Source organism: Rhinoderma darwinii, chromosome 12 (genome assembly GCF_050947455.1).
Source record: "Rhinoderma darwinii isolate aRhiDar2 chromosome 12, aRhiDar2.hap1, whole genome shotgun sequence".
NCBI lineage: Eukaryota > Metazoa > Chordata > Amphibia > Anura > Rhinodermatidae > Rhinoderma > Rhinoderma darwinii.
The window spans coordinates 4,890,299-4,913,103 of record NC_134698.1 but is presented as its reverse complement, the minus strand read 5'-3'; the positions used below and the strand labels follow the sequence as shown (position 1 = coordinate 4,913,103).

The window sequence follows — 22,805 nt, the reverse complement described above, 5'->3', positions numbered from 1 at the left end:
CATGTGATGGACACACAGGCGCTGGGATCGTTACCTGGTCATGTGATGGACACGCAGGTGCTGGGATCGTTACCTGGTCATGTGATGGACACACAGGCGCTGGGATCGTTACCTGGTCATGTGATGGACACACAGGCGCTGGGATCGTTACCTGGTCATGTGATGGACACGCAGGTGCTGGGATTGTTACCTGGTCATGTGATGGACACACAGGCGCTGGGATCGTTACATGGTCATGTGGACAGAGGTGCTGGGATCGTTACAAGACATAGCGGTGATGCACATATTGCAACTGTAACGAGCCATGCACCTGCTAGTTCTGTCCTGGTCATATGAAGGACTAAGTAAACATTAAATGTTCCTACTGAATAACAACAAGCAGAGATCTTGAAAATCATAAGGAATTAATACAGCAAGTAAATTGGAAAATTGTATAACTTTTAATTATACAAAAAAAATAACATTAATTTGCTGAAACCGGACGACGCTGTCAAGGGAGAAGTCTAAAGTGCAAATCCCTAAAGCCGTACATGATGAGAATGATGCGGGACAGCGCCAATCACGAGTCTCAGAAACTGCAGGGAATATAACTCCCAATATCCTCCGTCATCCCCTCAGCAGAGCTCCAACACCAGCAGCAGCCTGTATTCTGTGGATGGTCCGCAGGGCGGTGAATGTGACCCCCCCGGTGTCTCTGTCGTGTTCCCGGTTTCCTCCTGTTGGTAATCGGAGCGATTCTGACAATCACTTTTTTGGGGGGAATTGCCCTTCATGCGATTCTCTGACAGAAAACTTCAGGTCTGACGGCGGTGATCCCATGCCTTAAAGGGGTATTCCCAGAATAGACAATTATCCCCTAACCCCAGGATAGGGTATAATTGTCTGATCGCTGGGACCCCCACCGATCACAAGCCCACCTTTCTGCTCGACCGAAATGAAGAGGAGCTTGAATGGAGCAGCGTCCGTTTCTTTCACGCGTCCATCAGTCCCATAGACATTGAATGGAGCGGCAGGACACATGTTCTGTTCCAGGTCCTCCTCACTGCGGGGGGTGTAGTGGAGAAATAGGGGGTTCGGGATCAGGGTGGGGGTCCCAACTCTGGTCATTGTCCATTAATAAAACCTTCCTTTTCCACACCGATGACATACAGGACACGGGGTAGGCGGCAGTCTGATTTAATTCCCATGAACCCGGATGTCGTATAAAACATTTTTCAGCAATAATAAAACTTGGGGTCCCCGGGGAGGAGGGAGGTCTCGTCACTGTTGGACGATGCCCGCCGCCAGCTCCCGCTCATACTCCGCCTCCACGACCTGGTACAGCTCCATTGTGCTCCTGGCGTCTTCTACGGAGGAATGGCCGCTTCTTCCCATCTACAAAAAGACAAAATATACGGGCGTCAAGTATCGGTCAAAGGGCACGATCCAAGACTGGTAATAAAGTTTATTGAACACACGGGGGCGCCCTGTGTGTAACACGCGAGGTGCCGCGCTCTGGTCTCGGTGGCGGCAGCCGCTGGTTTGGACGTGGTGACATTGTATACAGGACAGAAGGGCACGGGGTCGGTACCTGGATGTCTTTGTTAAGAAGCTGTTTACAGAGACGCTTCAGGGACACCGTTTCCTTCTCCGGGAAGCCGGCCTTGCGGTTCAGCAGCGGGATCTTGGACGTGTCTCGCGTCATCTCCTTAGGGTGGAAGTAGCTCAGGACCTTGTAGTCGTTTTGGATGGCGTGGCCGATGACGATCTTACCGTGGAGCAGTTTTAGGACCTGCAGGATTGACAAGAAGGGTATAAGTTTAATGGGCGCTGTATAAATCCATATGTTCTTATCGCCACCTAGTGGTGGCTGCACGCAACAACAATTCTATCAGTACAGGGGATGGAATATGAATTTAGATCAAATTCGTTCCCGATGTGATTTCAATTCCTCTGTGCAGGAATACATGTAGGTGGAGGACCCCTTTAAGGTGTGTCATAAAGATGGCGGATAACATTATGGGGGTCGGTGAGTTGGGGTACGTGTCTATCCCCGGAATGAAGAGCCCGGCTGCCTGGTCATAGTTGCTTTTTTAATTTAAAGTGAAACTCCGGGCAAATTTTTCTAATGAGTAAAGTGGAATTACGCTGTGATGTCACTTCCTCCCGCAGGTCCTTCAGACGGAGCGGCGGGAGGAAGTGACATCACAACGTAATCTCGCGAGATCAGGCTGTGCTGTGGATCAAGCTGGGCATGGAATGATTGGTCAGCATCATACACTGCTCTTTACAACGCCCACTTGGCGGAAAGTAAAAAAACGCCCAGCTGGGCATTTAGAAAAATTTGCATAAATCAAATAATGTTCATAACTTGTCAATAATTAAAGTTAAAAAAAAACAAAAAAAAAAAAAAACAGTTGTTTACAGGTCAATTCAGCTCGGCCTCTGGTGTGGCTTGATAGTAGCTGAGGGATGGTAGACCTGGAGAACTTCATTAGGCCCCCCAGGCTGCCATGACAACCATTTGCACCCCGTAAATCGCTTTTCAGGGAGGGGGGTGGTGGTGGTCCTCCTCTTTCTAATGGCTCAGATGACGTAGTCACTATTGATCGCGGCATCTAAGTGCAGTGAAGTGTCAGCTGTGAGCCCGCGCCGCACCTTCCCTAGCCAGCTATGACGTCACCCTAAGTCAAATGTCGGCAAAGGGTCAAACAACTACTGCTGCATGTTATTGGGATGTACCAAAAAGCCGCCCTCTTCTCTGACATCACTTCTTGCTCTGAGGTTATTGGCTGAAGCTGCACCTCACAGACTTCCTGCTCTGCCCGCCCCCTACTATGTATATAAGGCTCTGTTCACACTTCGTTTTTTTCTTACGTCAGAAGTATTCCCCGACATGTATACCGGCCCGACGTATGCCAGAAGATCACACTTTTGCCATACGCTGGGTGCTTGGGACGCTATGGTGGGTAGAGGAGAACGTCTGTGAGGTGCAGCTTCAGTCAATAACCGCAGAGCAGCACGGCCACCGTCGTACCCCCTTAATGTCCATTCAGACTGAATCCCCCCTCAGGCTGGTACTAGGTGTCCTGTACGAGCTGCACCCGAGACGCATTACATGACGCCATTGTCGCCAAGGTAGCGGTGCGGGGCACCAATAAATTACAATGGGCTACTGGGGCCGCCAACGGCCATTTCTTACCGCCTGATCTCGGGCACTCACCTCTTTTCGCGCCACAGTGAACGGGATGGCGTTTATTAAATGCTCCCTCCGAATCCCGCTCCATCTCGTCCTGTAATCGGTTACGGGACTGCCGGGCTTTACGTACTTGTCGTACACCACGTCTCCCTGGTAAGTCACAATGCTGCACCGTGCCAGGGCGCTGTTCCGTCCCTTCAGCCCGGTGCCCACCATTTCACAGTCAATGGCAACCATTTTGTAGCTTGGCCCCGTTACCACGGGCGGGAGGACGCGGTCATTCTTACTGAGCGGGTTATACTTCGGCTTGGAAGGCTTCTTGGCGCCGTCGGTTGCAGAAGATTTATGACCCTCGGAGGCCGAGGAATGGCGCGGGTGATTCGGAGCACAATTTATACTGATGCTTATTGTGCTGGGCTGGCGCGGCGCCCCCACAGAAACAGTCCGGGATGATGTGCCTGGCGCCCCCACAGAAACAGTCCGGGATGATGTGCCTGGTGCCCCCACAGAAACAGTCCGGGATGATGTGCCTGGCGCCCCCACAGAAACAGTCCGGGATGATGTGCCTGGCGCCCTCTGCTGGTGGAACGTGTTATTATTGAGCTTCCCCGTCCTGTCATGGCCGCCCTTCTTACTGTCCGCCTGTCCGTTCTGTTTATTGTGGTCCCATGATTTCCTCTCCTGTCCCGGTTTCCCGTTCTGTATCTGCTTCTGATTGAGGAAAACCCGTTTTTTCAGAAGTCTCCTCCGCTTTAGGAACTGCTGGTGCTTTCGGTTTCCTTGTTGCACGGGTTGTTTTTTTGATTGGCAGGAGGAAAAGTCCAGGTTTATAAACAGCTCCGTCATCATGAATCACGGCAACGTCAGCAGCGGACTAAGAGATGTGCACCGTCCCTGCGTCACTGCACAGTAAGGAGTATCCAGGCGCTGGGCGGCGAGAAAGCGTCATCACCTAGAAAACACAGACCCACGTTACTTATACTGCGCTCTAACAGTAAAGAATCCTTTCCACTACGGCAGACTAAACTCTATTTTCCTCCAGTTGGAGAGGGAACCCACTATTGTGTAAACGTTGAATCACTGCGTACATACATTACATTACTTATCCTGTATTATACTCCAGAGCTGCACTCACTATTCTGCTGCGGGAGTCACTGTGTACATACATTACATTACTTATCCTGTACTGATCCTGAGTTACATCCTGTATTATACTCCAGAGCTGCACTCACTATTCTGCTGGTGGAGTCACTGTACATACATTACATTACTTATCCTGTACTGATCCTGAGTTACATCCTGTATTATACTCCAGAGCTGTACTCATTATTCTGCTGGTGGAGTCACTGTGTACATACATTACATTACTTATCCTGTACTGATCCTGAGTTACATCCTGTATTATACCCCAGAGCTGCGCTCACTATTCTGCTGGTGGAGTCACTGTGTATATACATTACATTACTTATCCTGTACTGATCCTGAGTTACATCCTGTATTATACTCCAGAGCTGCACTCACTATTCTGCTGGTGGAGTCACTGTGTACATACATTACATTACTTATCCTGCACTGATCCTGAGTTATATCCTGTATTATACTCCAGAGCTGCACTCACTATTCTGCTGGTGGAGTCACTGTGTATATACATTACATTACTTATCCTGTACTGATCCTGAGTTACATCCTGTATTATACTCCAGAGCTGCACTCACTATTCTGCTGGTGGAGTCATTGCGTACATACATTACTTATCCTGTACTGATCCTGAGTTACATCCTGTATTATACTCCAGAGCTGCACTCACTATTCTGCTGGTGGAGTCACTGTGTACATTACATATCATGTACTGATCCTGAGTTACATCCTGTATTATACTCCAGAGCTGTACTCACTATTCTGCTGGTGGAGTCACTGTGTACATACATTACATTACTTATCCTGTACTGATCCTGAGTTACATCCTGTATTATACTCCAGAGCTGTACTCACTATTCTGCTGGTGGAGTCACTGTGTACATAGATTACATTACTTATCCTGTACTGATCCTGAGTTACATCCTGTATTACACTCCAGAGCTGCACTCACTATTCTGCTGGTGGAGTCACTGTGTACATTACATTACTTATCCTGTACTGATCCTGAGTTACTATATGTACTGTCCCTGTATATAATGTCACACAGCTGCCCCTGTATATACCGCCGCACAGCTCCCCCCGTATATACCGCCGCACAGCTCCCCCCGTATATACCGCCGCACAGCTCCCCCCGTATATACCGCCGCACAGCTCCCCCCGTACATACCGCCGCACAGCTCCACCCGTATATACCGCCGCACAGCTCCCCCCGTATATACCGCCGCACAGCTCCCCCTGTATATAGCGCCACACAGCTCCCCCTGTATATACCGCCGCACAGCTCCCCCTGTATATACCGCCGCACAGCTCCCCCTGTATATACCGCCGCACAGGTCCCCCTGTATATACCGCCGCACAGCTCCCCCTGTATATACCGCCGCACAGCTCCCCCCGTATATACCGCCGCACAGCTCCCCCCGTATATACCGCCGCACAGCTCCCCCCGTATATACCGCCGCACAGCTCCCCCCGTATATACCGCCACACAGCTCCCCCCGTATATACCGCCACACAGCTCCCCCCGTATATAGCGCCACACAGCTCCCTCTGTATATACCGCCGCACAGCTCCCCCCGTATATACCGCCGCACAGCTCCCCCCGTATATACCGCCACACAGCTCCCCCCGTATATACCGCCACACAGCTCCCCCTGTATATACCGCCGCACAGCTCCCCCCGTATATACCGCCACACAGCTCCCCCCGTATATACCGCCACACAGCTCCCCCTGTATATACCGCCACACAGCTCCCCCCGTATATACCGCCACACAGCTCCACCTGTATATACCGCCGCACAGCTCCCCCTGTATATAGCGCCACACAGCTCCCCCTGTATATACCGCCACACAGCTCCCCCTGTATATACCGCCGCACAGCTCCCCCCGTATATACCGCCACACAGCTCCCCCTGTATATACCGCCACACAGCTCCCCCTGTATATAGCGCCACACAGCTCCCCCTGTATATAGCGCCATACAGCTCCCCCCGTATATACCGCCACATAGCTCCCCCCGTATATACCGCCGCACAGCTCCCCCCGTATATAGCGCCACACAGCTCCCCCTGTATATATAGCGCCACACAGCTCCCTCTGTATATACCGCCACACAGCTCCCTCTGTATATACCGCCGCACAGCTCCCCCTGTATATAGCACCACACGGCACTATATACAGGGGGAGCTGTGTGGCGCTATATACGGGGGGAGCTGTGTGGCGGTATATACGGGGGGAGCTGTGTGGCGGTATATACGGGGGGAGCTGTGCGGCGGTATATACGGGGGGAGCTGTGCGGCGGTATATACGGGGGGAGCTGTGTGGCGGTATATACAGGGGGAGCTGTGTGGCGGTATATACGGGGGGAGCTGTGCGGCGGTATATACGGGGGGAGCTGTGTGGCGGTATATACGGGGGGAGCTGTGTGGCGGTATATACGGGGGGAGCTGTGTGCCGTTATATACAGGGGGAGCTGTGTGGCGGTATATACAGGGGGAGCTGTGTGGCGGTATATACGGGGGGAGCTGTGTGGCGGTATATACGGGGGGAGCTGTGTGGCGGTATATACTGGGGGAGCTGTGTGGCTGTATATACGGGGGGAGCTGTGTGGCGGTATATACGGGGGGAGCTGTGTGGCGGTATATACAGGGGGAGCTGTGTGACACTATATACAGGGGGAGCTGTGTGGCACTATATACAGGGGGAGCTGTGTGGCGGTATATACAGGGGGAGCTGTGTGGCGGTATATACAGGGGGAGCTGTGTGGCGGTATATACAGGGGGAGCTGTGTGGCGGTATATACAGGGGGAGCTGTGTGGCGGTATATACGGGGGGAGCTGTGTGGCGGTATATACGGGGGGAGCTGTGTGGCGGTATATACAGGGGAAGCTGTGTGGCGCTATATACAGGGGGAGCTGTGTGGCGATATATACAGGGGGAGCTGTGTGGCGGTATATACAGAGGGAGCTGTGTGGCACTATATACAGGGGGAGCTGTGTGGCGGTATATACAGGGGGAGCTGTGTGGCACTATATACAGGGGGAGCTGTGCGGCGGTATATACAGGGGGAGCTGTGCGGCGGTATATACAGGGGGAGCTGTGCGGCGGTATATACAGGGGGAGCTGTGTGGCACTATATACAGGGGGAGCTGTGTGGCACTATATACAGGGGGAGCTGTGTGGCACTATATACAGGGGGAGCTGTGTGGCACTATATACAGGGGGAGCTGTGTGGCGGTATATACAGGGGGAGCTGTGTGGCGGTATATACAGGGGGAGCTGTGTGGCGGTATATACAGGGGGAGCTGTGTGGCGGTATATACAGGGGGAGCTGTGTGGCGGTATATACGGGGGGAGCTGTGTGGCGCTATATACGGGGGGAGCTGTGTGGCGGTATATACGGGGGGAGCTGTGTGGCGCTATATACGGGGGGAGCTGTGTGGCGGTATATACAGGGGGAGCTGTGTGGCGGTATATACAGGGGGGAGCTGTGTGGCGGTATATACAGGGGGAGCTGTGTGGCACTATATACAGGGGGAGCTGTGTGGCGGTATATACGGGGGGAGCTGTGTGGCGGTATATACGGGGGGAGCTGTGTGGCGCTATATACAGGGGGAGAGGTGTGGCACTATATACAGGGGGAGCTGTGTGGCGGTATATACAGGGGGAGCTGTGCGGCGGTATATACGGGGGGAGCTGTGCGGCGGTATATACGGGGGGAGCTGTGTGGCGGTATATACGGGGGGAGCTGTGTGGCGGTATATACGGGGGGAGCTGTGTGGCGGTATATACGGGGGGAGCTGTGTGGCGGTATATACGGGGGGAGCTGTGTGGCGGTATATACGGGGGGAGCTGTGTGGCGGTATATACGGGGGGAGCTGTGTGGCGGTATATACGGGGGGAGCTGTGTGGCGGTATATACGGGGGGAGCTGTGTGGCGGTATATACGGGGGGAGCTGTGTGGCGGTATATACAGGGGGAGCTGTGTGGCGGTATATACGGGGGGAGCTGTGCGGCGGTATATACGGGGGGAGCTGTGCGGCGGTATATACGGGGGGAGCTGTGCGGCGGTATATACGGGGGGAGCTGTGCGGGGGTATATACGGGGGGAGCTGTGCGGGGGTATATACGGGGGGAGCTGTGTGGCGGTATATACGGGGGGAGCTGTGTGGCACTATATACAGGGGGAGCTGTGTGGCGGTATATACAGGGGGAGCTGTGTGGCACTATATACAGGGGGAGCTGTGCGGCGGTATATACGGGGGGAGCGGTGCGGCGGTATATACGGGGGGAGCTGTGCGGCGGTATATACGGGGGGAGCTGTGTGGCGGTATATACGGGGGGAGCTGTGTGGCGGTATATACGGGGGGAGCTGTGTGGCGGTATATACGGGGGGAGCTGTGTGGCGGTATATACGGGGGGAGCTGTGTGGCGGTATATACGGGGGGAGCTGTGTGGCGGTATATACGGGGGGAGCTGTGTGGCGGTATATACGGGGGGAGCTGTGTGGCGGTATATACGGGGGGAGCTGTGTGGCGGTATATACGGGGGGAGCTGTGTGGCGGTATATACAGGGGGAGCTGTGTGGCGGTATATACAGGGGGAGCTGTGTGGCGGTATATACGGGGGGAGCTGTGTGGCGGTATATACGGGGGGAGCTGTGCGGCGGTATATACGGGGGGAGCTGTGCGGCGGTATATACGGGGGGAGCTGTGCGGGGGTATATACGGGGGGAGCTGTGCGGGGGTATATACGGGGGGAGCTGTGTGGCGGTATATACGGGGGGAGCTGTGTGGCGGTATATACAGGGGGAGCTGTGTGGCGGTATATACAGGGGGAGCTGTGTGGCGGTATATACGGGGGGAGCTGTGTGGCGGTATATACGGGGGGAGCTGTGCGGCGGTATATACGGGGGGAGCTGTGCGGCGGTATATACGGGGGGAGCTGTGCGGGGGTATATACGGGGGGAGCTGTGCGGGGGTATATACGGGGGGAGCTGTGTGGCGGTATATACGGGGGGAGCTGTGTGGCGGTATATACGGGGGGAGCTGTGTGGCGGTATATACGGGGGGAGCTGTGTGGCGGTATATACGGGGGGAGCTGTGTGGCGGTATATACGGGGGGAGCTGTGTGGCGGTATATACGGGGGGAGCTGTGTGGCGGTATATACGGGGGGAGCTGTGTGGCACTATATACAGGGGGAGCTGTGTGGCGGTATATACAGGGGGAGCTGTGTGGCACTATATACAGGGGGAGCTGTGTGGCACTATATACAGGGGGAGCTGTGTGGCACTATATACAGGGGGAGCTGTGTGGCACTATATACAGGGGGAGCTGTGCGGCGGTATATACGGGGGGAGCTGTGCGGCGGTATATACGGGGGGAGCTGTGTGGCGGTATATACAGGGGGAGCTGTGTGGCGGTATATACAGGGGGAGCTGTGTGGCGGTATATACAGGGGGAGCTGTGTGGCGGTATATACAGGGGGAGCTGTGCGGCGGTATATACGGGGGGAGCTGTGCGGCGGTATATACAGGGGGAGCTGTGTGGCACTATATACAGGGGGAGCTGTGTGGCTGTATATACGGGGGGAGCTGTGTGGCGGTATATACGGGGGGAGCTGTGTGGCGGTATATACGGGGGGAGCTGTGTGGCGGTATATACGGGGGGAGCTGTGTGGCGGTATATACAGGGGGAGCTGTGTGGCGGTATATACAGGGGGAGCTGTGTGGCGGTATATACAGGGGGAGCTGTGTGGCGCTATATACGGGGGGAGCTGTGTGGTGCTATATACAGGGGGAGCTGTGTGGCGGTATATACAGGGGGAGCTGTGTGGCGGTATATACGGGGGGAGCTGTGTGGCGGTATATACGGGGGGAGCTGTGTGGCGGTATATACGGGGGGAGCTGTGTGGCGGTATATACGGGGGGAGCTGTGTGGTGGTATATACGGGGGGAGCTGTGTGGTGGTATATACGGGGGGAGCTGTGTGGCTGTATATACAGGGGGAGCTGTGTGGCGGTATATACGGGGGGAGCTGTGTGGCGGTATATACGGGGGGAGCTGTGTGGCGCTATATACGGGGGGAGCTGTGTGGCGGTATATACGGGGGGAGCTGTGTGGCTGTATATACAGGGGGAGCTGTGTGGCGGTATATACGGGGGGAGCTGTGTGGCGGTATATACGGGGGGAGCTGTGTGGCGGTATATACGGGGGGAGCTGTGTGGCGCTATATACGGGGGGAGCTGTGTGGTGGTATATACGGGGGGAGCTGTGTGGCGGTATATACAGGGGGAGCTGTGTGGCGGTATATACAGGGGGAGCTGTGCGGCGGTATATACAGGGGGAGCTGTGTGGCGCTATATGCGGGGGGAGCTGTGTGGCGGTATATACGGGGGGAGCTGTGTGGCGGTATATACGGGGGGAGCTGTGTGGCGGTATATACGGGGGGAGCTGTGTGGCGGTATATACAGGGGGAGCTGTGTGGCGGTATATACGGGGGGAGCTGTGTGGCGGTATATACGGGGGGAGCTGTGTGGCGGTATATACAGGGGGAGCTGTGTGGCGGTATATACAGGGGGAGCTGTGTGGCGGTATATACGGGGGGAGCTGTGTGGCGCTATATGCGGGGGGAGCTGTGTGGTGGTATATACGGGGGGAGCTGTGTGGTGGTATATACGGGGGGAGCTGTGTGGCGGTATATACGGGGGGAGCTGTGTGCCGTTATATACAGGGGGAGCTGTGTGACGGTATATACAGGGGGAGCTGTGTGGCGGTATATACAGGGGGAGCTGTGTGGCGCTATATACGGGGGGAGCTGTGTGGCGGTATATACGGGGGGAGCTGTGTGGCTGTATATACAGGGGGAGCTGTGTGGCGGTATATACGGGGGGAGCTGTGTGGCGGTATATACGGGGGGAGCTGTGTGGCGGTATATACGGGGGGAGCTGTGCGGCGTTATATACGGGGGGAGCTGTGTGGCGGTATATACAGGGGGAGCTGTGTGGCGGTATATACGGGGGGAGCTGTGTGGCGGTATATACGGGGGGAGCTGTGTGGCGGTATATACAGGGGGAGCTGTGTGGCGGTATATACAGGGGGAGCTGTGTGGCGGTATATACGGGGGGAGCTGTGTGGCGGTATATACGGGGGGAGCTGTGCGGCGGTATATACAGGGGGAGCTGTGCGGCGGTATATACGGGGGGAGCTGTGTGGCACTATATACGGGGGGAGCTGTGCGGCGCTATATACGGGGGGAGCTGTGTGGCGGTATATACAGGGGGAGCTGTGTGGCGGTATATACAGGGGGAGCTGTGTGGCGGTATATACGGGGGGAGCTGTGCGGCGGTATATACAGGGGGAGCTGTGTGGCGGTATATACGGGGGGAGCTGTGTGGCGGTATATACAGGGGGAGCTGTGTGGCGGTATATACAGGGGGAGCTGTGTGGCGGTATATACAGGGGGAGCTGTGTGGCGGTATATACAGGGGGAGCTGTGTGGCGGTATATACGGGGGGAGCTGTGTGGCGCTATATACGGGGGGAGCTGTGTGGTGGTATATACGGGGGGAGCTGTGTGGCGGTATATACAGGGGGAGCTGTGTGGCGGTATATACAGGGGGAGCTGTGCGGCGGTATATACAGGGGGAGCTGTGTGGCGGTATATACGGGGGGAGCTGTGTGGCTGTATATACAGGGGGAGCTGTGTGGCGGTATATACGGGGGGAGCTGTGTGGCGCTATATACGGGGGGAGCTGTGTGGTGGTATATACGGGGGGAGCTGTGTGGCGGTATATACAGGGGGAGCTGTGTGGCGGTATATACAGGGGGAGCTGTGCGGCGGTATATACAGGGGGAGCTGTGTGGCGGTATATACGGGGGGAGCTGTGTGGCGGTATATACGGGGGGAGCTGTGTGGTGCTATATACAGGGGGAGCTGTGCGGCGGTATATACGGGGGGAGCTGTGTGGCGGTATATACAGGGGGAGCTGTGTGGTGCTATATACAGAGGGAGCTGTGTGGCGGTATATACAGGGGGAGCTGTGTGGTGCTATATACGGGGGGAGCTGTGTGGCACTATATACAAGTGGGGGTGACGCTGGTTACAGGGGGGGGGCACTATCTATAAGGGGGGCTGCAGGGCCCAGTCTTTCCTAGTTAGGCCCCTCAGACGACAACCTACGGGGGCGGGGCTTTGACGTCACTCCTACTAATCCGCACTCGGCTTTCCCAGTATCAGATAGTCGCCTGTTCAGTTGTAGCGATATCATCTTCAGGTAGAGCCGGTGTCTAGTACCGATCACACGCGGTTATTATGAGGTCGGGTGATTACACGGGATAATGGCGGCTCCGGGCGGTGATATATATATATGCGGGTATAACGCGGTGTTTATATATATTATTATCTATAGCATTACATTAACCCTTCATAATGACCTCAGTTCTACACGCCGTGGAGGCCGCACATGACACGGCGGACTCTCGTACAGCGCAGGCCGGGACGCCGCCTCAGAGTTTCGGGCGCGCTGTAAGGAGACGCCGGGGATGTGCAGGCCGCTCGTCGTCGTGATGTAATAAGGCGGGAATATGTGAGAGGACCGAAGCGAGGGGGGGGGAGAGACTTACCAGACACACGGGCCGGAGCAGAGACGACACATGCGGCTTCCGGGTGTCACGTCCACAACACGAGGAGAGGCGGACATGGCGGGGGGAGGACGCGGCCTGTGTCACGTGAGGGGGCCCCCACCGTGCTGCCGGGTTACACGCTGTATCACACCTACTTGGCTTAGATACCCCAGACAGGTGGCAATAATAAAGGGGTGAGGGGCAGTCGGTGCCCCCAATATTATCCCCACACTGCACATTTTGAGGTGAATTATTATATATTATGTTCTCGGGGTAACCTGGCGTCCACCGTTGTCATGGTAGCGCAATGGCGGCGGCGTCCCCTGTCCGTAGTGACATCACCACACGGCGGAGACGAAACGGCGCAGAATTGTAAGGTCGGTGCTCGGGGGTTTTTAACATTTTTAGGCGCTCGGAAAATGTATTTTTCCCCGAACGCGACTCATTTTTGATTTCCGTATTTCACAGTCTTTGGCGTAAATTTTCTTTAATTCAAATTTCCCAACTCGTGCGTTTATAGGAAAACCACCGGACGTGTAACGGGTGCGATCCCGGCTCTGGACCCCGTAACTATGACAACGGGGACCGCCGCCGCATCTAGACGAAGAGCGTGATTGAATGGAGCGGTGGACGCGCTGTTTCCCGTAATTTCGTTCAGCGCTGATTGTCTGGATGCGACGGCTGGCGGACGCGTCACCAGGAGGGATCGGGGTCAGGGACCGCGGTTCTGCAGAGAGGCGGGACCCGCAATTATCAGACATTTGTAGTGTCCTGTGGATGTGACACAAATGTCTGTCGTGACATAACCCCCGAAACCGTCCTGACCCGGTGATAGTGATCTAGGTCACCACAGACCGCCGATACCGTGTAAAACCGCCAGCGCTATTGTCAATCACAGACCCCAGCGATCACAGCGCCGCTAATTACCGGCTGTGGGGATAATTCTACTATTCTACTGTAGATCCCGGTAACATGTCACCCGCCAAATCTATAGACCCGGACCTCATGTGGGGGGTTTTGGCTCAGCAGACAGTATCACACATGATAGGCTTAGATACACAGCTCAGCAGACAGTATCACACATGATAGGCTTAGATACAGTGCTCAGCAGACAGTATCACACATGATAGGATTAGATACACAGCACAGACAGTATCACACATGATAGGATTAGATACACAGTACAGACAGTATCACACATGATAGGCTTAGATACACAGCTCAGCAGACAGTATCACACATGATAGGATTAGATACACGGCTCAGCAGACAGTATCACACATGATAGGATTAGATACACAGCTCAGCAGACAGTATCACACATGATAGGATTAGATACAGCGCTCAGCAGACAGTATCACACATGATAGGATTAGATACACGGCTCAGCAGACAGTATCACACATGATAGGATTAGATACACAGCTCAGCAGACAGTATCACACATGATAGGATTAGATACACGGCTCAGCAGACAGTATCACACATGATAGGATTAGATACACAGCTGAGCAGACAGTATCACACATGATAGGATTAGATACACAGCTCAGCAGACAGTATCACACATGATAGGATTAGATACAGCTCAGCAGACTGTATCACACATGATAGGATTAGATACACAGCTCAGCAGACAGTATCACACAGGATAGGATTAGATACACAGATCAGCAGACAGTATCACACATGATAGGATTAGATACACAGATCAGCAGACAGTTTCACACAGGATAGGATTAGATACACGGCTCAGCAGACAGTATCACACATGATAGGATTAGATACACAGCTCAGCAGACAGTATCACACATGATAGGATTAGATACAGGGCTCAGCAGACTGTATCACACATGATAGGATTAGATACACAGCTCAGCAGACAGTATCACACATGATAGGATTAGATACACAGCTGAGCAGACAGTATCACACATGATAGGATTAGATACACAGCTCAGCAGACAGTATCACACATGATAGGATTAGATACACAGCTCAGCAGGCAGTATCACACATGATAGGATTAGATACAGTGCTCAGCAGACAGTATCACACATGATAGGATTAGATACACAGCTCAGCAGACAGTATCACACATGATAGGATTCGATACAGCGGCTCAGCAGACCGTATCACACATGATAGGATTAGATACAGCGGCTCAGCAGACAGTATCACACATGATTGGATTAGATACAGCGGCTCAGCAGACAGTATCACACATGATAGGATTAGATACACAGCTCAGCAGACAGTATCACACATGATAGGATTAGATACACCGGCTCAGCAGACAGTATCACACATGATAGGATTAGATACACAGCTCAGCAGACAGTATCACACATGATAGGATTAGATACACAGCTCAGCAGACAGTATCACACATGATAGGATTAGATACACAGCTCAGCAGACAGTATCACACTTGATAGGATTAGATACAGCGGCTCAGCAGACAGTATCACACATGATATGATTAGATACACGGCTCAGCAGACAGCATCACACATGATAGGATTAGATACAGAGGCTCAGCAGACAGTATCACACATGATATGATTAGATACACGGCTCAGCAGACAGCATCACACATGATAGGATTAGATACACAGCTCAGCAGACAGTATCACACATGATAGGATTAGATACACAGCTCAGCAGACAGTATCACACATGATATGATTAGATACACGGCTCAGCAGACAGCATCACACATGATAGGATTAGATACACAGCTCAGCAGACAGTATCACACATGATAGGATTAGATACAGCGGCTCAGCAGACAGTATCACACATGATAGGATTAGATACACGGCTCAGCAGACAGCATCACACATGATAGGATTAGATACACGGCTCAGCAGGTAGTATCACACATGATAGGATTAGATACACGGCTCAGCAGACTGTATCACACATGATAGGATTAGATACAGCGGCTCAGCAGACAGTATCACACATGATAGGATTAGATACACAGCTCAGCAGACAGTATCACACATGATGGGATTAGATACAGCGGCTCAGCAGACAGTATCACCCATGATAGGATTAGATACAGCGGCTCAGCAGACAGTATCACCCATGATAGGATTAGATACACAGCTCAGCAGAAAGTATCACACATGATGGGATTAGATACAGCGGCTCAGCAGACAGTATCACCCATGATAGGATTAGATACAGCGGCTCAGCAGACAGTATCACCCATGATAGGATTAGATACACAGCTCAGCAGACAGTATCACACATGATGGGATTAGATACAGCGGCTCAGCAGACAGTATCACACATGATAGGATTAGATACAGCGGCTCAGCAGGTAGTATCACACATGATAGGATTAGATACACGGCTCAGCAGACAGTATCACACATGATAGGATTAGATACACAGCTCAGCAGACAGTATCACACATGATAGGATTAGATACAGCGGCTCAGCAGGTAGTATCACACATGTTAGGATTAGATACACCGGTTTAGCAGACTGTATCACACATGATAGGATTAGATACAGCGGCTCAGCAGACAGTATCACACATGATAGGATTAGATACACACCTCAGCAGACAGTATCACACATGATAGGATTAGATACATTGGCTCAGCAGACAGTATCACACATGATAGGATTAGATACACAGCTCAGCAGATAGTATCACACATGATTGGATTAGATACAGCGGCTCAGCAGACAGTATCACACATGATAGGATTAGATACACGGCTCAGCAGACAGTATCACACATGATTGGATTAGATACATGGCTCAGCAGACAGTATCACACATGATAGGATTAGATACACGGCTCAGCAGACAGTATCACACATGATTGGATTAGATACATGGCTCAGCAGACAGTATCACACATGATAGGATTAGATACACGGCTCAGCAGACAGTATCACACATGATAGGATTAGATACACAGCTCAGCAGACAGTATCACACATGATAGGATTAGATACACAGCTCAGCAGACCGTATCACACATGATAGGATTAGATCCAGCGGCTCAGCAGATCGTATCACACATGATAGGATTAGATACACGGCTCAGCAGACTGTATCACACATGATAGGATTAGATACAGCGGCTCAGCAGACAGTATCACCCATGATAGGATTAGATACACAGCTCAGCAGACAGTATCACACATGATAGGATTAGATACAGCGGCTCAGCAGACAGTATCACACATGATAGGATTAGATACAGCGGCTCAGCAGACAGTATCACACATGATAGGATTAGATACAGCGGCTCAGCAGACAGTATCACACATGATAGGATTAGATACACAGCTCAGCAGACAGTATCACACATGATTGGATTAGATACAGCGGCTCAGCAGACAGTATCACACATGATAGGATTAGATACACGGCTCAGCAGACTGTATCACACATGATAGGATTAGATACAGCGGCTCAGCAGACAGTATCACACATGATAGGATTAGATACACAGCTCAGCAGACAGTATCACACATGATAGGATTAGATACATTGGCTCAGCAGACACTATCCCACATGATAGGATTAGATACACAGCTCAGCAGATAGTATCACACATGATTGGATTAGATACAGCGGCTCAGCAGACAGTATCACACATGATAGGATTAGATACACGGCTCAGCAGGCAGTATCACACATGATTGGATTAGATACATGGCTCAGCAGACAGTATCACACATGATAGGATTAGATACACGGCTCAGCAGACAGTATCACACATGATAGGATTAGATACACAGCTCAGCAGACAGTATCACACATGATAGGATTAGATACACAGCTCAGCAGACCGTATCACACATGATAGGATTAGATCCAGCGGCTCAGCAGACAGTATCACACATGATAGGATTAGATACACAGCTCAGCAGACAGTATCACACATGATAGGATTAGATACACAGCTCAGCAGACAGTATCACACATGATAGGATTAGATACACAGCTCAGCAGACCGTATCACACATGATAGGATTAGATCCAGCGGCTCAGCAGACAGTATCACACATGATAGGATTAGATACACAGCTCAGCAGACAGTATCACACATGATAGGATTAGATACACAGCTCAGCAGACAATATCACACATGATAGGCTTAGATACACAGTTCAGCAGACAGTATCACACATGATAGGATTAGATACACAGTTCAGCAGGCAGTATCACACATGATAGGATTAGATACACAGCTCAGCAGACAGTATCACACATGATAGGATTAGATACACAGCTCAGCAGACAGTATCTCACACGATAGGATTAGATACAGCGGCTCAGCAGACAGTATTACACATGATAGGATTAGATACACAGCTCAGCAGACAGTATCACACATGATAGGATTAGATACAGTATCTCAGCAGGCAGTATCACACATGATAGGATTAGATACACAGCTCAGCAGACAGTATCACACATGATAGGCTTAGATACACAGCTCAGCAGACAGTATCACACATGATAGGATTAGATACATTGGCTCAGCAGCACATGATGGGGGTTGTAGTTCTTTGTTACTAATACCCGGTTCTTCTCTTGCAGCATGTCTGATGTCCGGTCTCTGGAGCAGAACAAGCGTCTTGCAGTGAATATCTCGCGCGTCCTCTCACTTTACGGCTACATCACAGATTCTTATATTATTGTGAGTGTCTTCTAAGTGACGGGCGGTGGACGGGACGGGCGGAGGTCACGCGGTGGACGGGACGGGCGGAGGTCACGCGGTGGACGGGACGGGCGGAGGTCACGCGGTGGATTTACAGTACCAGCCAATCATACCAGATCTTTCACATAATTTGACAAGTTTATAAAAAAAAATGCACCAAAAATGTTTCGTATCAAAATATAAAAACGCATAAAAATACTCAATATGAAGTGCGGATTTCACCTGCGTTTTTTCGGTCTTGTTGTCGATTTTTCCCATTAAATTCTGTGCCTGTAGCCTCAGGCTGGGATCACACGACCTATTTTCAGGCGTAATGGAGGCGTTTTACGCCTGAAAACACGGCTCCAATACGTCGGCAAACATCTGCCCATTCATTTCAATGGGAAATACGGCGTTCTGTTCAGACAGGCCGTTGTTGTTACGTTTTTGAAAAACGGGCGTATAAAAAAACGCCCACACAAAAGTAGTGCCTGTCACTCCTTGTGCCGTTTTTGGAGCCGTTTTCCATTGACTGAAACAGCTCCAAATACGGGCGTAAAAAACGCGAGTTGCTAAAATTGCGATCGATTTTCCGAATCCGCACCAAAATCTCGCGGCGTTTGATCCATTCTTACCGTCCCTCTATTCAGCATCATTATCTATATTTTTTTCTGTGTTTTTATTTATCGTTTCTTTTTTTCAGGAGTTTTTCACTGACCACCTCTGGGAGGCGCTGCCTGAGTCTTGGAGGTTTGTGCTGTCAGACCTGACCGCTCCGGAGCTGGCCGATCAACTCCTATCAGACAGTCACAGGACGGATACGAGGTACGGACGCCGGGGGGATACTGTGCACGTCTATGGTCATACTGGGGAGACGAATCCAAACTGCTGCAGAGGAAGTGGAGTAGGTGACCGTGGCAACCAATCACGCTTCTGCTTTCATTTTCTAAAGCTCCTCTGAAAAATGAGAGGTGGAATCTGATTGGTTTCCTTGGACAACTAGTTAAATTTTCCTTTTGCACCAGTTTTGACACCTCCCCCCATTGTCTTTTTACACATTGAAGGTTTTTGTAACGTCAGCTGATGGGTATTAATGGGATACTCACAGTAACGAGCGGGATCACGCTTGTTTAACTTGTTAATTCCGCACTCAATTGCGACCGCGGCATTTAAATCATTAGAAAGCGCGCGGGGGGGGGGGGGCAACGTCCTCTAACAGCTCATCGCGCCCCCCGCAATTCAATCGCAGGGTGTCGATGGTTGCTATAGCAGCCCGGGGACCTACTGAAGACCCCCAGGTCCGCCATCTTTGTGTTTCTATTAAGCCTGTCAGAAAAACGATATACTGCAATACATTAGTACTGCATATAGTGCAAGCGATCACTGGTTCGAATCCCCTTGGGGGACTAATAAAAATGTGTAAAATAAAGTGTTTTTGTTTTTTTTAATGTAAAAAAATATATATTAAAAGTTTACAAAAAAAATCCTTTTCCCATTTTCCCCCTAGAGCATAGTAAAAAAATAAATAAACATAGATGGTATCGCCGCGTCCGTAAAAGTCTGAACTATCACAATATATCATTATTTAACCCGCACGGTGAACGCCGTAAAAACAAAAATTGTAAACGCCAGAATCGCTATTTTTTGGTCACCTCGTCTCCCACAAAAAAATGGAATAGAAAGTGATCAAACCGTCGCATGTTCCCCAAAATGGTATCATTAAAAACTACAGCTTATCCCGCAAATATAAGCCCTCGTACCGCTTAATCGCCGGAAAAATAGAAAAAGTTACGGCTCTCGGAATTTGGCGACACAAAATAAATTTGTATTTTTTACACTTCGTTTTTTCCTTGTAAAAGTAGTAAAATATAGAAAAAAACGATATATATTTGGAATCGCCGTAATCGTATTGACCCGCAGAATAAAGGTAACATGTTGTTTTAATTGCACAGTGAATTCCGTAAAAACGGCGTGCAAAAAACAATGGAGGGATCGCTGTTTTTTTTCATTTCCTACCCCACAAATACGTTTTTTTCCCGTTTCCTAGTACATTATATGGCACAATAAATGGCGCTGTGAAAATCTACAACTCGTCCCGCAAACATCAAGCCCTCATAGAACTATATCGACCGAAAAATGAAAATTGTTTACGACGGGAAGGTGTTAATTATTATTATTATTATTACTATTTTATTTTTTGCCAAACATATTTTTTAAGCGTGCAATTTGCATGTTGGCCAATAGATGTCAGCAGAGCGCAATGGATGGAAAATATATTAAAGTGATCTTCCGATTTGACCTAAAAATGTAAAGTTTGCTGGGAAATGCAGAACCCTCCGTTTTGCTTGTTGTGCCACCGATTCACTGGTCCCGTCTTCTGTCATCCAAGATGGCCGTAGCGCTTCTCAGACTTCCTGATATTCACTGCGCTTCAGTAGTCCGAGACACTCTCCCCTGCTATTCAATTGACTAGCACTGCTCATGTGAGCAGTGATAGCTGTCACGTCATCAGCGCTAGCCAATCAGATAGCAGGAAACAGTTTCTCGGACTACCGAAGCACAGTGGGCATCGGGTAGTCTGAGAAACGCTGCGGCCATCTTGGATGACAGAAGACGCGACCCGGAATTTGGCGTACAAAAGCTAAACAGAGGGGGCGCCAGGTAAGTGAACTCTGTTCCATAACAAACTTAAATTTTTTAGCTAAAACCGAGAGTCCCTTTAAGACTTGAAATTCCAGTTTAAAATGAATTCCGTCAGAAAATGCGCCAAATTTATTAAGAAGGGCACAGCATCTTCGGCTGCCAATTCTACACAAATGCAATTATACGGCTGCTTTGAGTTACGCTTACGTTTCTGGCGTCAATCATGATAAATCTGTCGTTCAACCGAACCCCGCCCCCTTTTCTCATCACGGAAAGTGGTGAGAAAAGTAAACGGTCGCAAATTCAGCAGTGTATGGTTACTTGTAGTCTGCGCCACGGACACATTAGGCTTCGGTCACATCTGCGTCGGGACCTGACGCAGATGTGAACGAGGCCTGACATACATTTGGCTTATTGTTGAGTCCATACGATTGGTGAGTTGTCCTTTTTCGGTTCAGTTACAGGTCGGTTTGGCCGCTCAGCCTCTTGGCGTTGAAGGTTACAGCGCAGTCTTTGGCTTTCCAGCGGACGCCACGTCATGACGTTGGCAGCGCAGATAAGAAGAGACCGGCCGAGTTCCAGAAAAACCACTGCCAGAGCTCCTTGCTGGATCCGCTCTTCCGGAAACACGTGAAACCCAAGAAACAGCATGAGATCCGACGGCTGGGGAAGGTGAGGTTCTGCGCTGCGCAAAGTGACACAAACACGGGTATTGTCATTTATAAAACATCCGGCTGCCATTTTTTTAAATGTTTGTAGGTCGGGGGGGAGGGGTCACTAACGCCATTGCCCTACGCCAGGTCACAACGATCGTATCCCCCAGTGTTTTCTAAAGGGTCTAAAAACGAAGAATACAACATGACAATCCATCCTGTGATACGTCGGAGGCGTCATGGACTCTGCGTCTTCCATCTGGAAAACGGGGTCCGAGAGCCCTGGATTATAAATAGGCTCAAAGAAAGTAGAAGTAGAAGTTTCTAATTTAAAGTCTAACTAAACCTTCAACAAACTTCTGACATGTCATAGTGACATGTTAGAAGTTTTGATTGGTGGTGGTCCGGGCACTCAGACCGCCACCGATCGCTACAACGAAGCGTCAGAAGCGCTCGGGTGAGCCGCTTCGTTTCTGATCGGCTTTTTTTCGGAAAGTCGATGTAGCGGAGTACGGGCTCATAGGCTTTCTTTAGAGTTCGTACACTGTTGCATCGTCCTTTCGAAAACAGCCAATCTGAAACGAAGCGGCTCACCCGAGCGCTCCTGCCGCTACGTTCTAGCGATCGGTGGGGGTCTCCGTGCTCGGACCCCCACCGATCAAAACTTCTGACATATCACTATGACATGTAAGAAGTTTGTTGAATGGAATTGATAGCAGGTTTATCGCCCCCCCCTCCCCCTCATTAATTTTCTTCTAAAATTGATCTGAACAAGCACAGCTGCAGTGTAAAGCATTAGGGAGGGACAGAGCCTCTGATAATATAGGGGTTGGATTTCTAATGGTCGAGTCTTACACGTATGTATTGACTTTTTATATATATATATGATTTGTAA

General features: G+C 50.9%; 2 protein-coding genes across 11 annotated transcripts in view; one reads left to right on the top strand and one right to left on the bottom strand.

Annotated features, from left to right (window-relative positions):
* Positions 1–417: 417 nt before the first annotated feature.
* On the bottom strand, positions 418–13,754 carry LOC142665144 (interferon-stimulated 20 kDa exonuclease-like 2). Of its 3 annotated transcripts, XM_075844712.1 has the most exons (5): positions 12,938–13,754; positions 3,745–4,130; positions 3,203–3,672; positions 1,571–1,771; positions 418–1,374 (listed from the first exon to the last, which is right to left on the bottom strand). In XM_075844712.1, exons 2-5 carry the CDS (start codon positions 4,025–4,027, stop codon positions 1,261–1,263), a joined length of 1,068 nt encoding a protein of 355 aa, XP_075700827.1. In that variant the 5' UTR covers positions 4,028–4,130; positions 12,938–13,754; the 3' UTR covers positions 418–1,260. The 3 variants fall into 3 exon arrangements, with proteins under 3 accessions (XP_075700827.1, XP_075700825.1, XP_075700826.1); XM_075844710.1 differs by having other exon boundaries at positions 3,203–4,130; positions 12,938–13,750; XM_075844711.1 differs by lacking the exon at positions 12,938–13,754 and adding an exon at positions 12,749–12,855 and having other exon boundaries at positions 3,203–4,130.
* The window catches only part of METTL25B (methyltransferase like 25B), an 85,406-nt gene continuing 75,106 nt past the window's right edge, over positions 12,506–22,805 (top strand). For 3 of the 8 annotated variants that reach the window (XR_012851438.1, XM_075844699.1, XM_075844698.1), the window contains exons 1-4: positions 12,601–12,687; positions 18,515–18,614; positions 19,318–19,439; positions 21,716–21,929. Coding sequence is in view for 7 of the 8 variants with exons in the window: in XM_075844699.1 (XP_075700814.1) it covers positions 12,653–12,687; positions 18,515–18,614; positions 19,318–19,439; positions 21,716–21,929 (471 nt within the window). In the remaining variant the exon portion in view is untranslated. The other 5 variants (XM_075844703.1, XM_075844704.1, XM_075844700.1 and 2 more) reach the window with 4 other exon arrangements.

Excerpts from the sequence above, each read along its gene's own strand:
- LOC142665144 (XM_075844710.1), bottom strand. The coding sequence starts at position 4,027 with ATGATGACGGAGCTGTTTATAAACCTGGACTTTTCCTCCTGCCAATCA. Across the intron at positions 1,772-3,202 it reads TCACTGTGGCGCGAAAAGAG|GTCCTAAAACTGCTCCACGG; the intron begins GTGAGTGCCCGA and ends TCAATCCTGCAG. Across the intron at positions 1,375-1,570 it reads TTCTTAACAAAGACATCCAG|ATGGGAAGAAGCGGCCATTC; the intron begins GTACCGACCCCG and ends GTCTTTTTGTAG.